Source organism: Mercenaria mercenaria, unplaced genomic scaffold, assembly GCF_021730395.1.
Source record: "Mercenaria mercenaria strain notata unplaced genomic scaffold, MADL_Memer_1 contig_4139, whole genome shotgun sequence".
NCBI classification, from domain to species: domain Eukaryota; kingdom Metazoa; phylum Mollusca; class Bivalvia; order Venerida; family Veneridae; genus Mercenaria; species Mercenaria mercenaria.
The window spans coordinates 27,996-42,415 of record NW_026462345.1 but is presented as its reverse complement, the minus strand read 5'-3'; the positions used below and the strand labels follow the sequence as shown (position 1 = coordinate 42,415).

Sequence of the window (14,420 nt, the reverse complement as noted above, 5' to 3'; positions counted from 1 at the left end):
CCCTATTGATTTTGAGATAAGTAGGTCAAAGGTCAAGGTCACAGTGGTCCAGATCATTCAAACGGTTTCCGGATGATAACTCAAGAACACTTGGGCCTAGGATTATGAAAGTTGATAGGGAGGTAGGTCATGACCAGCAGATGACCCCTATTGATTTTGAGGTCAAAGATCAAGGTCACAGTGACCAGGAACAGTTCAATGTTTTCTGAATGATAACTCAAGAATGCTTTGGCCTAGGTTCATAAAGTTGATAGGGTGGTTGATCATAACCAGCATATGACCCCTAAAGATTTTGAGATCAATAGGCCAAAGGCCAAGGTCAAAGTGACCCACAACAGTTAAATGGTTTCAGGATGATAACTTGAGAACGATTTGGCCTAGGATCATGAAAGTTGATAGGGAGGTTGATCATGACAAGCAGATGGCACCTATTGATTTTGAGGTCATTAGGTCAATGTCACAGTGACCAGGAACAGTTAAAATGCGTATGGATGAAAACTTGAGAATGCTTGGGCCTATGATCACGAAACTTAAGGAAGGATTATCTTGACCAGCAGATGACCCCTATTGATTTTGAGGTCAAAGATCAAGGTCATCCTGACCAAGAACAGTAGAACTTTTATGCTCAGTGACTAAATAATTTCTGTCCCTTGTGCAATTACTGAATGAATGCATCAAGGGGGCATTTCGTGTTCTACAAGCTCTTGTTCTCTCATATCTTTGTTAATATTGCTTATATCTTACTGTTACTTCACATAAACATTGTCCAGTATAAAAACAAAGTATGTGTAGGGGCTGAGTCTGTTATATCCAAGTTCAAGGTCACCAAGGTGTTATACTAAGCTTATTTTTAAGGTTAAAGTTTTTTGGCAACATTTGATTTTCTGTCATATCTTTGTTGCTGTTGCTTTTATCTTACTGTAATTTTACATAAACATTATCCAGCATACAAACAAAGTATGTACAGGGGCTGGGCCCATTATATCCAAGGTCAAGGTCATCAAGGTGTTATATTTAGGTTATTTTAAGTGTTAAAGTTTTTTTGGCAACCTTTGTTTTTCTGTCATATCTTTGTTGTTATTGCTTATATCTTACTGTAAGTTCAGATAAAGCATTGTCCAGCATACAAACAACGTATGTGCAAGGACTGGGCCCATTATACCAAAGGTTAAGGTCACAAAGTTGTTATACTTGGAATTATTTTCATGTTAAATTTTTTTCGAAAGCTTCGTTTATAGACATATCTTTGGTACTTAAAAAGATGACTTGAAATTAAAAGCTGTAATTTATAATCATCATCATCTACATGTGTGGTAACAATCCCTGTAACTCTTGATTTGTATTTTTGACCAAATTATGCCCCTTTCATACTTAAATTTGTATCTGTACCTCTCTGATTATTTGATATTTTTTAACACAGACTCAAGCTATTACAAGTGCAATATTCACAGTTCTAGTTGGTCTTGTCAGTAACTTTACTATATTCAAGTAACTTGCCAAAGTCAACATAACAAATTAATTTGTTGCATGTAAGATTCAGACCTCCAACTCAAGGTTAAGGTCACCTTTAGAGATGAAACATTTTGGTATTTTTTTATCTGGTTTGTTACTTTTTTATGCATTGGTGTATACCTAAATAACTTTGCATACATAATAACCATTACAAGACATTGTGTCGTGTACAAAGGTCACAGACACTTAAGTTACCTTTTTTTGTGTACATGAAATTTCTTCTCTTTTATATGATAAAAGTACAATACATGTGCTTTATGTCAGTTTTCCCACTAATTTAAAAATGAAATTATGTTTATAATTATTAAATAAGGTAAATGTAATGATACATATAGATATAAAAAGCTATTGATAATTGTAGAAATCCAGAATGCAAAACCCAAACACAGGATATAACTTATGGTATATATAGGTAAATACAGAATTCCTTTAGTTGCAATACCTTTATAATAGGTTGATATGTTGTGCAGTTCTGCATTGAAAAATAGTAGAATTAACTTTTTTCTGGTGTGTTATTTAAAAACAAAGTTTTGTAGTAGCATGTAAATGTCATGCATTTCATTTATTAGCTCACCTGAGCCAAAGGCTGAGATTGAGCTATTGTGATTGCTCACTGTCCAGTTTCAGTCCACATTTTCCATTAAACAACATTTAAACCACCATGCTAATTTTGATGAAACTTCACAGGGATGATCCTTGGATGATCTTCTTCAAAAAATTGTTCAAAGAATTGAATTCCGTATAGAACTCTGGTTGCCATGGCATCCGAAAGGAAAAACTTTAAAAATCTTCTTGTCTAAACCACAAGGCCTAGGGCTTTGATATTTGGTATGTAGCATCATCTAGTGGGCCTCTACCAAGATTGTTCAAATTACACCCCGCAAGGTAAAATATGGCCCCGCCACGGGGGTCACATGGTTTATATAGAGTTATATAGGGAAAACTTTGAAAATCATCTTGTCCAAAACTATAAGGCCTAGGGCTTTGATATTTAGTGTGTAGCATCATCTAGTGGCCCTCTAGCAAGATTGTTCAAATTATCCCCCTAGGATATAATATGGCCCCGCCTTGGGGGTAGGGGTTCACATTATTTCTATAGACTTATATAGGGAAACACTTTGAAAATCTACTCGTCAGAAAACAAAAAGGCATAGGCCTTTGATATTTAGTATGTAGTATCATGTAGTTGGCCTTTAAAAAGATTGTTTTAATAATCCCCCTAGGATGAAATATGGCCCCGCCCAGGGGGTCACATGGTCTTGTATAGGAAAAAAATTGTCTGAAACTACAACACCTAGGCTTTAGATATTTAGTATGAAGAATTGCCTTGTGGTCCTCTACCAAGATTGTTCAAATTATTCCCCTGGGGTGAAAAAAGGCCCTGCCACGGCGTTCGCTAGTTTTACATAGACATAATTATATAGGACATTTTTTTAAAAAATCTTCTTGTCTGAAAGTTCAAGGCCTATGCCTTTGATATTTTGTTTGTATCATTACCTAGTTGATCCCTAACAAGATTGTTTGAAATATGCCCCATTGGTTAAAAGAGGCCCTGCCCCAGGGGTCTATTGATATATGAGTTATATAGTAAAAAATACTTCAAAAATTATCAGATTATATTTCCTAGACTGTTTAATTATATTTACCAGATGACCCCCAACTGATAACACCCGACTGTGACCTTGACCTACTGACTTACTCTTGTTTTTAGTTCACCTGAGCACAAAGTCCGTCCGTCCACACTTTCCTTTAAACAACATCTCCTCCTAAACGAACAGGCCAATTTTGATAAACCTTCACAGGGATGTTCCTTTAATGGTCTTCTTTAACAATTATACAAAGAATTGAATTCCATGCAGAACTCTGGCTGCCATGGCAACCGAATGAAAAACTTTAAAAATCTTCTTTTCAAAAACTAGAAGCCCTAGAGCTTAGATATTTGGTGTGAAGCATTGCCTAGTGGACCTTTCTCCTGTTTGATCGAATAATGACCCCAAAATTGACCCCGCCCCAGGGGTCATTTGATTTTACATAGGAAAATCTTAAAAAAATCTTCTTCTCTAAAACCAGAAAACCTAGTGCTTAGATATTTGACCTGTAGCATTGCCTAGTGGACCTCTACTAAAGTTGTTCAAATCATGACCCTGGGGTTAAAATTGACCCCGCCCCAGGGGTTACTTGATTTTACATAGGAAAATTTTCTAAAAATAAACCAGAAGGCCTAGAGCTCAGATATTTCACATGTAGCATTGCCTAGAGGATCTCTACAAAATTTGTTCAAATCATGAACCCATGGGTCAAAATTGATCCCGCCCCAGGGGTCACTTGATTTTACATAGGAAAATCTTCAAATATTTTCTAAAAATAACCAGAAGGCCTAGAGCTTAGATATTTCACGTGTAGCATTGCCTAGTGGACTTCTACAAAATGTAGGGGTCCCTTGATTTTACATAGGAAAATCTTCAAAACTTTCTAAAAAAATAAACCAGAAGGCCTAGATCTTAGATATTTGACATGTAGCATTGCCTAGTAGACTTCTACAAAATTTGTTCAAATCAAGACCTTTGGGATCAAATTGACCCCGCCCCATGGGGTTACATGATTTTACATAGTAAAATCTCCAAAACGTTCTAAAAATAAACCAGAAGGCCTAGAGCTTAGATAGTTGACTTGTAGCATTGCCTAGTGGACCTCTACAAAATTTGTTCAAATCATGACCCCTTTTTTCGCAAAAAGTGTAATATTCCCGTTACCATGGTAACCAGAGCTGATTCATATCTTTTCACCCTTGATTCTTCATATATGGCTTGAATACTAAAAAGGGTGCAAATATGAAGTGCATCTGAGACTATGAGTTTCCGACTTCTTCTTTAAATGTTTGGTTCTTACAGAGAATTGGTCTTAACAACAAAAACAAACATGAATTTGGCACTGAAGTAACATATACATCCGAAACAAATAAAAATGATCTTACGTCAGACTTTGATCTGTTTTATATAAATTTTAACACTGTCAATTGTAGAGGCAAAATTGCTCATATCCCACGTGTGTCACTTTTAAAATATCAACAATTTAACATCAGCAAACAGAAATTAATAAATATAGCCAAGAACAAATACAACAGCAGCAAACTAAGTCACATACAAGAGATCAATCATTTCATATCAAGGAAAAATGGTCATTGAAATATTTTGATAAAATTATGTTGGGCTTCATTTATCCAAGTAGTAATGAACTGAAAGTCTTGCATCAATATGACGTCATAATGTTCTCTTACCAGTCTACGCGCCAACTATTGTTTATCGCAGGATATACGGAGCCTGAACTTCTTTGTTTAACTGGCAGACAAATCTAGCCATATTAAAATTATCAAAATTAATAATCAAGTCCTTCGAGTGGTTTGTCACCGTATTTATCACGGTTTAGAGTTCAGATGTGCAGGAACCGCGGTAAATTAAACAAAAAAGCACAAGTAGGCCTTGAATGCTTTCATTCTAACAATGCTCACTGAAATATTTTGACTAATTACAATTACGATGCACTTCATTTATCCGAGTAGTAATGAACCGGATGTCATGTGGCAATTTTTGATGTCATAATGCTCTCTTAAATGTCTGTGCGTTAACCATTGTTTATCGCAGAATATACATAACTCGATCTTTTTCTTTCTTTATCTGACAATCAAATTGAGCCATGTTAGAACATAGTTTCTTCATTTTGAAAATTGCACATATTGTAGTATATTTTACAGCCTGAAAAATTCAGTAAATGTGTGAAAGTTTGAACACTCAAACATATAAAATTGAAATCATTTTATATTTTATTTTTTTTATCTCTTCTCATCTAGCGCCAGGTGGGTATGTGTTCAAATGCTGATGATTAAATTTTCTTATGTTCAAAGGTGGGTGACATGTCAATCTCTAACCTAACGAACATTTATATTTTCACTGAGACATGCATTCATACGCAGACATTCATTATATTGCAACACTTTAACAATATCATTATGACAAGTCTTTCCACTTTTTTATTCTATTATATATTCATTCAATTTATTAATTTTTACTCTTTTGAAATACTGTTTTACGTTCAAAGGTTGGTGACATGTCAGTTGCTAACCTAATTCTGTGCCACTTTATTATAAAGTTAAGTAATAACTTAATGCCAAGTCTTATATACATTCATTACTGTAATCAGATTTTTTGCTGATTTGAATAGTTTTTGATTCGCATAAATTTGCTCGCAGTTATTTTAATACCAATTATATATCGCAACAAAGGGCGATATCACTTGGCTTATACATCATCCTGCTTCTAGACATAACCATCATTTGATAGGTAAATAGCTGTTATAATATATATATTTGTTCACTTTTGAAAAGTTTTTTTTTTCAGAGTTCATGCAAAATGAGTGACAGATGATTGGTTATTCCATGAGTTGCACTAGCGGCTCATGGTTCATTACGCAATCATATTGGTACGGACTAAAATATATTATTTTTTAAATTTACATTAAATTTCCTTTCCATAAATTCATACGCAAGTTTTTTCGCTGTAAATTGTACAATATCTAATGTTCTAAATGTTACAATCTGCAACCTCACTCACCAAACAGAACAACTGCGAGATCATTGAGCGTTTTTCCTGACAATGACATGGCACTGAGTCAGTTATGTTTTATTTACGTTTGATTTTTTAATACATTTAAATACATTCAACATGTTATAATTATTGTACAAGTTACACTTAACAGATTTCTCTAATATTAACATAACTCTTATGTAGTTATAACAGTAACTTATTTTAAATTATTTTTTTGCAGTTCTACCTTCGTCAACAGAAAGGGCCTTGACTGTAGCAAACAGAATTCATGAAATCAAGGGATAGCATATTTAAGATGTTAGAATTTACTTTGACTTTTGGTTTCTTCCGTACATAGGCAGCGCCTAATTTCATATTATTGGAGTCTGAGTCAATCGCAAAAGTTAAATGCAGTTATACGAAGCTAAGCATAAGCTTTTATAATGTCAGTTATATTTCATTATCCAATTTTGTCTTAGCGCATTTTTGATAAGAATCCATGACTAATAAATGTACTTGTTTGCAAGCTGCCAATATTTTCCTGTTCAAAGGACGCTGTTTAAAAACTCTTTCAAACGTTTTCAAGTTCATGCACCAGTTTTAACATAGATCAAACTCCAATTTGTCACAAACAGAATTAAGTTATTTGTGTGAAATTCATCACGAATTAATAGTTTTTATATTAGTATGAAGAAAGACAAATCACTGTCGTAAGTTGATCAAAATTTGAAGTAATTTGCAAATATTTTTTTTTTAATATTTTGATTTGCATGATAATTGGCTATTGTATATCATTTTAACGTGAGTCGATTATGCTATATAAGTCAGTCCCACATGCATTATTATGTCGCTTCCATGTACTTTTTGTACATGGAGTATTTAGAACCGTGGTAGTTGTCAATAATACTTTTCAATTTGATGTACACACCTACATTTTCGGAAGACTATCTCGGACAACAATAAACTTTACTGCGATTTATTGCTGAAAGAGGACTGGACTGGGAATGAAAAGTCCGTAAATATTGGCGGTGCAATTAATTTTATTAGGTCATGGACGTGATAACAATAAACATTAAACAAGTGTTATCAGACAGATTCCCTAGGGGTGGGAAAGCACTTGAATCTCCCCTGTAAATATTCGTGTTTGTTGTATTTTTATCATTCAATCAAACACTTTCATAGAGTAGAGTTGACTAGAAATATGAAGTATCCTTCTTAAAATGTTGCAATTAAAAGTACTACAGTTATTGTTATAAACCAAGTTGTTTCATTATTATTTTCTGACGTTTCTAAAAACCGATCACGATATTATGAGATTTCAGAACTCACTCAATTTGTCAAACTTGTCAAAGTTAGGAACATAATGTACAATACGTCATCTGTTAGAAAATATATCTGGTATACTGTCAAGAGCCTTATATAAAACAAAAATCGTTATCATTTTGAAGATTTAAACGAACTTTGAACCTGATGTGAATGATACATGAATCTTTCCATTGATACTTATGCTACTTAAATCACTTAATCATTCTTCATAGTTTTGTGCAAGCGTTATGAGTAATATCGATTTCACTTTATACTACATGTTGTTAAAAAGTATATGACTTCAAATATAAGTTTTCATCGGGAATGTCGCATATGCCTTTCCATTTACAGCATGATTTCAATCATAGATACAACTATTAGCAAAACATGTGTCGGCTATACTTCTAACTTCCCATTATAGTTATACTTTAGCTAATCTACCTTTTCAAGGGTCTCCTTTCCTTTTCCTCCTTTTGCCTCTTTATCGTCTTTTGTGCCTTTATGTTCCCTCTGAAAGTACCGTGGAATATTTTAGCTTTTTAATGAAGACCACAATCAAATCTATGTTTCAATTTAATACAACGTTGAAAGGAACAAAAGAAATCATAGACTTTTATAAACACGTGTAGGAAAAAATGTTGAGATATAAAGCTAATGTATTTGTTTGACCGCATTTGAGATATCATCATGTCCTTTCATCTTCGAAGAGCTGCTATCAATTGTGGTACTGTAACAGTGCTTCGTTTAATATTTCCATCAGTAGTTTTCCCGCTTTTCGGATAAAATGTGATAAGAAAAGCGCCTTAAAATTTCATAGAATGACTTAGAATTTTATATGAAAAAATGTGTGTTCCACACTTCCTATAAGTCCAACATAAAATAAAAAAAAATGTTTATTGACCAATGTTCGAAATATATAACAAGAGTTGTTGGCGGATAGCAACGCTAGAATATACATAAGCCATGTCACAAAAATAGTCAAGAATGAATATAATGTGTCGAACAGGGGCACTGCAGTTCGAAATAGCAAACTTGTGTATTGCCTCAAACCATTTTGTACAACTTAAAATCGGGACCCCTATGTGGTTGAACGATTGAGTGTGATAGCCCAGCCTATTAATCGAAAAGACGAGCTAAGAAAAAATGAGAAACAATTGCTGATATTCATATGCAACATTTCATTGAGTGCGTTAGGATAAAATACACAATTTATTATCACTAAATGTCCGAAGATCATAATATCATGATATGAGATACACCTGTTTTCAGAATTAAAAATGTAAAATATCAACAACAAGAAAATGACAGTAATTTTGTACTATCGTGGGTCAAAATTTTAGAGGTCCATTGTTATTTCGCAGTTATCCGAACTCACGATTAACTCTGTGAAATGTGTAATTGACTACTTAGTAGATGGAACCGTGTGTTGTTTATATTCAGTTGCAAATAATTGTTATAATAGAACATTTATTGACCTTCTAATGAAATTTTTTTTTGCCGTTAAGTAGGACCTAATTTTTATTAGAACGCCCCAATATGTACATTTTAGTTTGATAAACTAGAAATGTGTCCATGGGACACAGACGCCCCCACTACATGACAAAGGACACAGATTAACTTCGGGAAAACGATATGTTGCTATTTAAAACAAATGCAAAAAATAACCATATATAGTGTACTGAATGAATCCGGACGCGAATCCCCAGATGCACAACTGCACATGCTGACCAACATTCCTGTAAACTTTGGTGATTCTAGGTCAAATACATTTGGAGCTACGCGCGACACAACATTAAAATGACCAATATTTAACAAAGTCATGGGCCATCTCTCCTACACGACTGAATAAATCAGGACGCGAAACCCCAGGCGCACAACTACACATGCTGACCAACATTCCTGTAATGTTTTGTGACTCTATGTCAAATACTTTGGAGCTATGTGCGACACAACATTCTCGGAAGGACGGACGGACGGACGGAAGGACGGATGGACAAGTGCAAATCTATATGCCATCCCCCACAAAGTGGGCAAATACAAATCTAATTTGAAATGTGCAATATTAAATCATTCATACAGACGTCTTTGTGTTAAAGAACAATTTGCTATTAATTTCGAAACAGTCATTTACTTAAAAAAAAAACAACAAAAAAAACCACTCACACACACACACACAAAACAAAAAATAGAAGAAAAAAACCCCAAACAAATCAAAGCAGTGCACTATAGCATTAAGTGTACTAGGAGCCAAGACGGGAACATGGCTTCCGGATTTAACTTTTAAGTACAATTTAGGTCTTTGACGGTCTCGTCATAATGTTATTTTGTGTATGCATAATTATAGAGGATTGACAGTACTAGTATTTATATCAGTTTCAAGTGCACTTCTATTCAGTGTAAATATTAATATTTTCATCTACAACTCGAGCTTTTGTGATTCTACCTACATTTCTTTTTGAATTATAAGCATGGACGGACGAAAGGACGGACGCACGCACGAAAGAAAAAACGAACGGACAATGCCAAATCTATATCCGTCCACCTTCGGCGGGGATAATTTTTGGCCACATGCTGGAACAGCCAGTAGCAAAAACACCATTGGGGATTTTAAACCGGGTTATGGTGCGCACCCAAACTCAGTCTATACACAAACCATATTCCAAAGTCAAAACAGTATAAAACTGTTTTGCCGTAAGATAAATCCATAACGTGTTCAATGATGGCAATGCATGACATCTAAAATGAAAGTCCTCTCATAATCTAAATAAAAAGCAAACAAAACACACGTAGACACAATGTCACTGAAGACATAAACACACATAAACTTGTTGAATCTACATATTACATACTGTGTGTAAGAGATCTATGTATCAACAAACATACTGCAATTACGATATGTTACTCTTTAATACCACAGTCACACATACGGCGCAGATAGCTACGTTAAGCTACGGATAGAAACGTAGTAATCCGTATCGATCCGTACCTGAGCCGTACGGACTGGTACGTATTGATACGGTTTACTACTTCATGGTACGGCTCAGGTACGTGTCGATATGGATAGATACGGATTATTACGTTTCTATCCGTGGTTAGACGTAGCTATCCGCGCCGTATGTGTGACTGGGGTATTAAATAGCCTGTCATTTTATAATTTTAGTTAAGGCGGCAAATATTTCTATTGTTTTGACAAACTAACCTTTTTCTGCTTCTCCTCCTTTCTTGCGAGCGAGGCTTTATCATGCTGTAACATGCACTGAAAATGTTAAAATTTATAACAAAATTTAAAGATACATGCATATTCTGTTCGTCTAACACAAAAATCTGCTATTAAGGTATAGTAATGTTTAAAAAATGGCATTTGCTTGGTATAAGTTGACCGTGTTTCGCACTGTGTTGCAATTTTTAAACAACATTTACCGTACCGTTTTTTTTTTTTTTATAAATTTTGTAAAATTTATGGTATTTCCTCAAGCTCATGTAGAAACAAAGGACTTCGGACACTTTCATTATGAATTTGCCTACTCCAAGAGTGAAAAATAAACTACTAAGAAGTAAGTATTTAATTACATATACCATCAAAATACATATTTGCTATTATTTCTTAAAGTCAAGTATTTAATATTTGTTTCATAGAACAGTGATTTTGTTCTAAATAGAACTACGTACCCTGTTTTATAGATATAAAACGTGTTTTGCTTTATAAAACATTGTTCCCACCCACCATCAAAACCATATTTGGCCAGCATATGTAGATATAAATTATACACATTTTCTGTGACTATTGTTTTGATGCAAGGGGTGGAACAGTACTTTTAAACAAAAAATATAACTACAGGATGTTCCCAAATGTAAAGTAACCAATACTTTTTATGCCCCCGAAGGGAGGCATATAGTTTTTGAACCGTCTGTCGGTCTTTCCGCAATTTTCGTGTCCGGTCCATATCTGTCGGTCTGTCAGTCTGTCCGCAATTTTCGTGTCCGGTCCATATCTTTGTCATCGATGGATGGATTTTCAAATAACTTGGCATGAATGTGTACCACAGTAGGACGACGTGTTAATAAAAATGTATCCAGGTCGCTGCATAAAAATCCACCTGAAACTCGGCTGGACGTTTTAGTGTGTTCATGTCTAGCCGTATTTATATATTAAGTCATCTGTTGGTTTTCTCATGGCGTGGCTCAAATGTAATCTGTGCCACAGATACTTATCCCAAACAAGAACCAACCCTACGGCCTTGATAAGACGACTGCCTGTTCTTAGTATAAATGTTATGCTGCACACAACTATCTGGCATCACTTATAAAAGAACTATACAGATATGTACATGTACTTAAATAACTACCTGAACCACTGTAATAAAACTGACCGGTCACTTATACATGTATACCTATTCACACATGTAATTCATCAATAACTTTACATTACGAACAGTGTATAGATAAATCAAGTACAGGTTGTTTGCAAAAATATCGTTCCATTTTTTATTTATCTATAGGATTTTAATCTTAAAATGTTATTTTTTCCTTAAATAAAATGCTTTTGTCACTTTATTCGACTGTAATTCATATTTTAAAACTTCCGTAAAGTGATGACATTATGTTTTTGCGGAAATTAAACATTTTATTTTTCCAAGAAAATATACCCTGGCCTAGGTAAAATAAGAAAAACATCTTGATAGGAACAGATACAAACCAGTTTCTGCTGTAATAAGTTAACTAACACATTGGTTTATCATTGACTCAAATCGATTTGGGTATTGTTTACTTAATTGGAAGTTTGCCTTCAAAATGTAGGCTAGAAGCATATGATAGTGTCCGAAGTCCTTTCAAAGTGATGGCCACTGTCCAAAACGTTTGCAGAGAATTCATTATACCATTAATTGTGATAAATGAAACACCAAACTATTGGGAAAATATTATAAAACACACACAAAAAAAAAACTGTCAATATTATGTTTTCTAATGGAACCTCAAGTAAAGCGATTTAATGAGACAACATTTTAACTCCAACATTGAACAAATAAGGTCAAGTCGTGTGGGACTTTTTTAATTTTTGATCACTTCATTCAAAAGTAACCTTGGTGCAGAAGTAAAACCTACCTACATATATTTCACCACAATATTTATTTTTAAAGATGTCTAACTCTCCCCCCTTCTGTTTCAGAGGTAAATTCATCTTGAACAGCAAGAAATCGCTTATCAAATGTTAAATTACCACTTTTGTATAATAAACCAATAGTAAGTCTTAAAAAAGAAAAAGTAAAAACTTACTAGAAAAAAGGGAAAATAAAAAAAAAATGATCCCAGTGGGGCTTGAACCTACGCCCACCCCCTGGAAAATGTTAGCCAAAGTAGGTTTACGGTAGGAATTGAATAAGCTTATCTATTATGGGTCTAATACCTTAAGTGGCAAAGTATCTGTTTAAAATAAAAAGGTGGAAATTATCATTCCGCGTGAACCTGGTCAAATGACGCAGCCAAGCTGTAGTATTATATTTTTTCCATATAAGATACAATGGTAATGGCAAAGCACCACAAACACAACCATAGAGCCATGTATCGCAAAGTAAGCCCACAAAAAAGGAAACTGTAACGGAAAAATATTGTAGACGGGTCGCTTCAAAAATATAACAAGTACATTTTAATTATAATTATGCAAGATACAGAAAAAAGAGGGGAGGATTGGTAAGGGGTAAATCAAAGATTCGGGCGTTGGAGGAAAGTGGAGCAAGGATGTATATTCAATAGTTATAGCCACGTTCCTTAAACGCAGTCTCCCTACACCACCGTAAACTACAGCAGCGCAGACACGCACGTACAATAGACAAACACACACACAACTACGATACACAGATAGACAAACAGACAATTATTAAAACACAACACTGTGGGGGACCGCCTAAGACACGCACACACGCACGCAACAGGAAAATAAGCAGACGGGCAACGCCGAAGGACGGCTGGCGGCCAAAATTACGGTGGGCACGATATCTTACTCAAAATAAAAGGAGAGAGGGTGCAAATGCAAGGGAAAGAGATTAAGGTAGTGAGGATGAAGAGGAAAGAAATGCTAACAACAAACAAGACACCATACGCAACACAAAATATAAGACGAACAGAAAACAAGTTGAAAATAGTTGCACCGACTATGTACGGTCAGTAACCTCTATATAGGAAACGGGGGGTTTAAACGCGTTTAGGGCATGCCGGCCTTGCACTTACCCTATTTTCAGCAAGTTAGACAAGACTGTGTAAATAAAATCACTCCCCGCCGAGAAAGGCTCAAACATAAGTGACAAAATACCAGATCATATAAAGTAAAACATAACAATAGGGTCAGTCTAAGGTATTATTACACCAATGTACTCAACAACTTGTCTGATGTCAGAGCACCAAGAACTTAACTTTTAAGACTAAGCAAGCTGCAAGACAAAATTCCACCCTCTCCGTCCGTTTTTTTTCTCAGGATTTAGGAGAGAAAGCATCAATGAGTCTTACACTTTATTAGTCATCGCACCATCAATAGGAAAGCGTAGAGATTAATTGTAGCGGGGTCAAATCACCAAACATGCACTGTGCTTAACGATTTTCGCATTGTATCCTCTTTTGGTAATTTTTTAAACTCATTTTGCAAATATTAGATTACAATAACCCTTGTGTTTAATTTTCCGAATTTTATAAACTACATCTCCATAGTATACCGAGTCTTTAAGACCAAGTTCTAAAAGTGTTTTAAGGTTTGTGTTATATTTCTTTACAAGTTCGGACGATCTGTAGAAAAATTCAGTGAAAGCCGTCCGTTGTTTATGATATCGATAACCCTGCTGTAATGATTCTTTTGTTGTTAAGAAGATTTCTATCATTAAAATCCTTTAACTTTAAGCAAGTTCTCGCAAAAAGAATAAGTTGCGAAATATAGACACTGTATGATTCCGCTTGAGGGAAATTTCAATCAAGGTTTGGGAAATTGAAATCGCCTCTTTTATCATATACATATATTTTCATTTCTAGATTACTATA

General features: G+C 34.6%; 1 protein-coding gene across 1 annotated transcript in view; it reads right to left on the bottom strand.

The window, feature by feature from the left end:
• LOC128553645 (uncharacterized) overlaps positions 1–14,420 on the bottom strand; it is a 65,767-nt gene that overhangs the window by 24,365 nt on the left and 26,982 nt on the right. Inside the window, exons 5-6 of the mRNA XM_053534820.1 lie at positions 10,597–10,653; positions 7,839–7,907 (exon numbers count right to left, since the gene is read on the bottom strand). Coding sequence (XP_053390795.1) covers positions 7,839–7,907; positions 10,597–10,653 — 126 coding nt within the window. The remainder of the gene's footprint in view (positions 1–7,838; positions 7,908–10,596; positions 10,654–14,420) is intronic.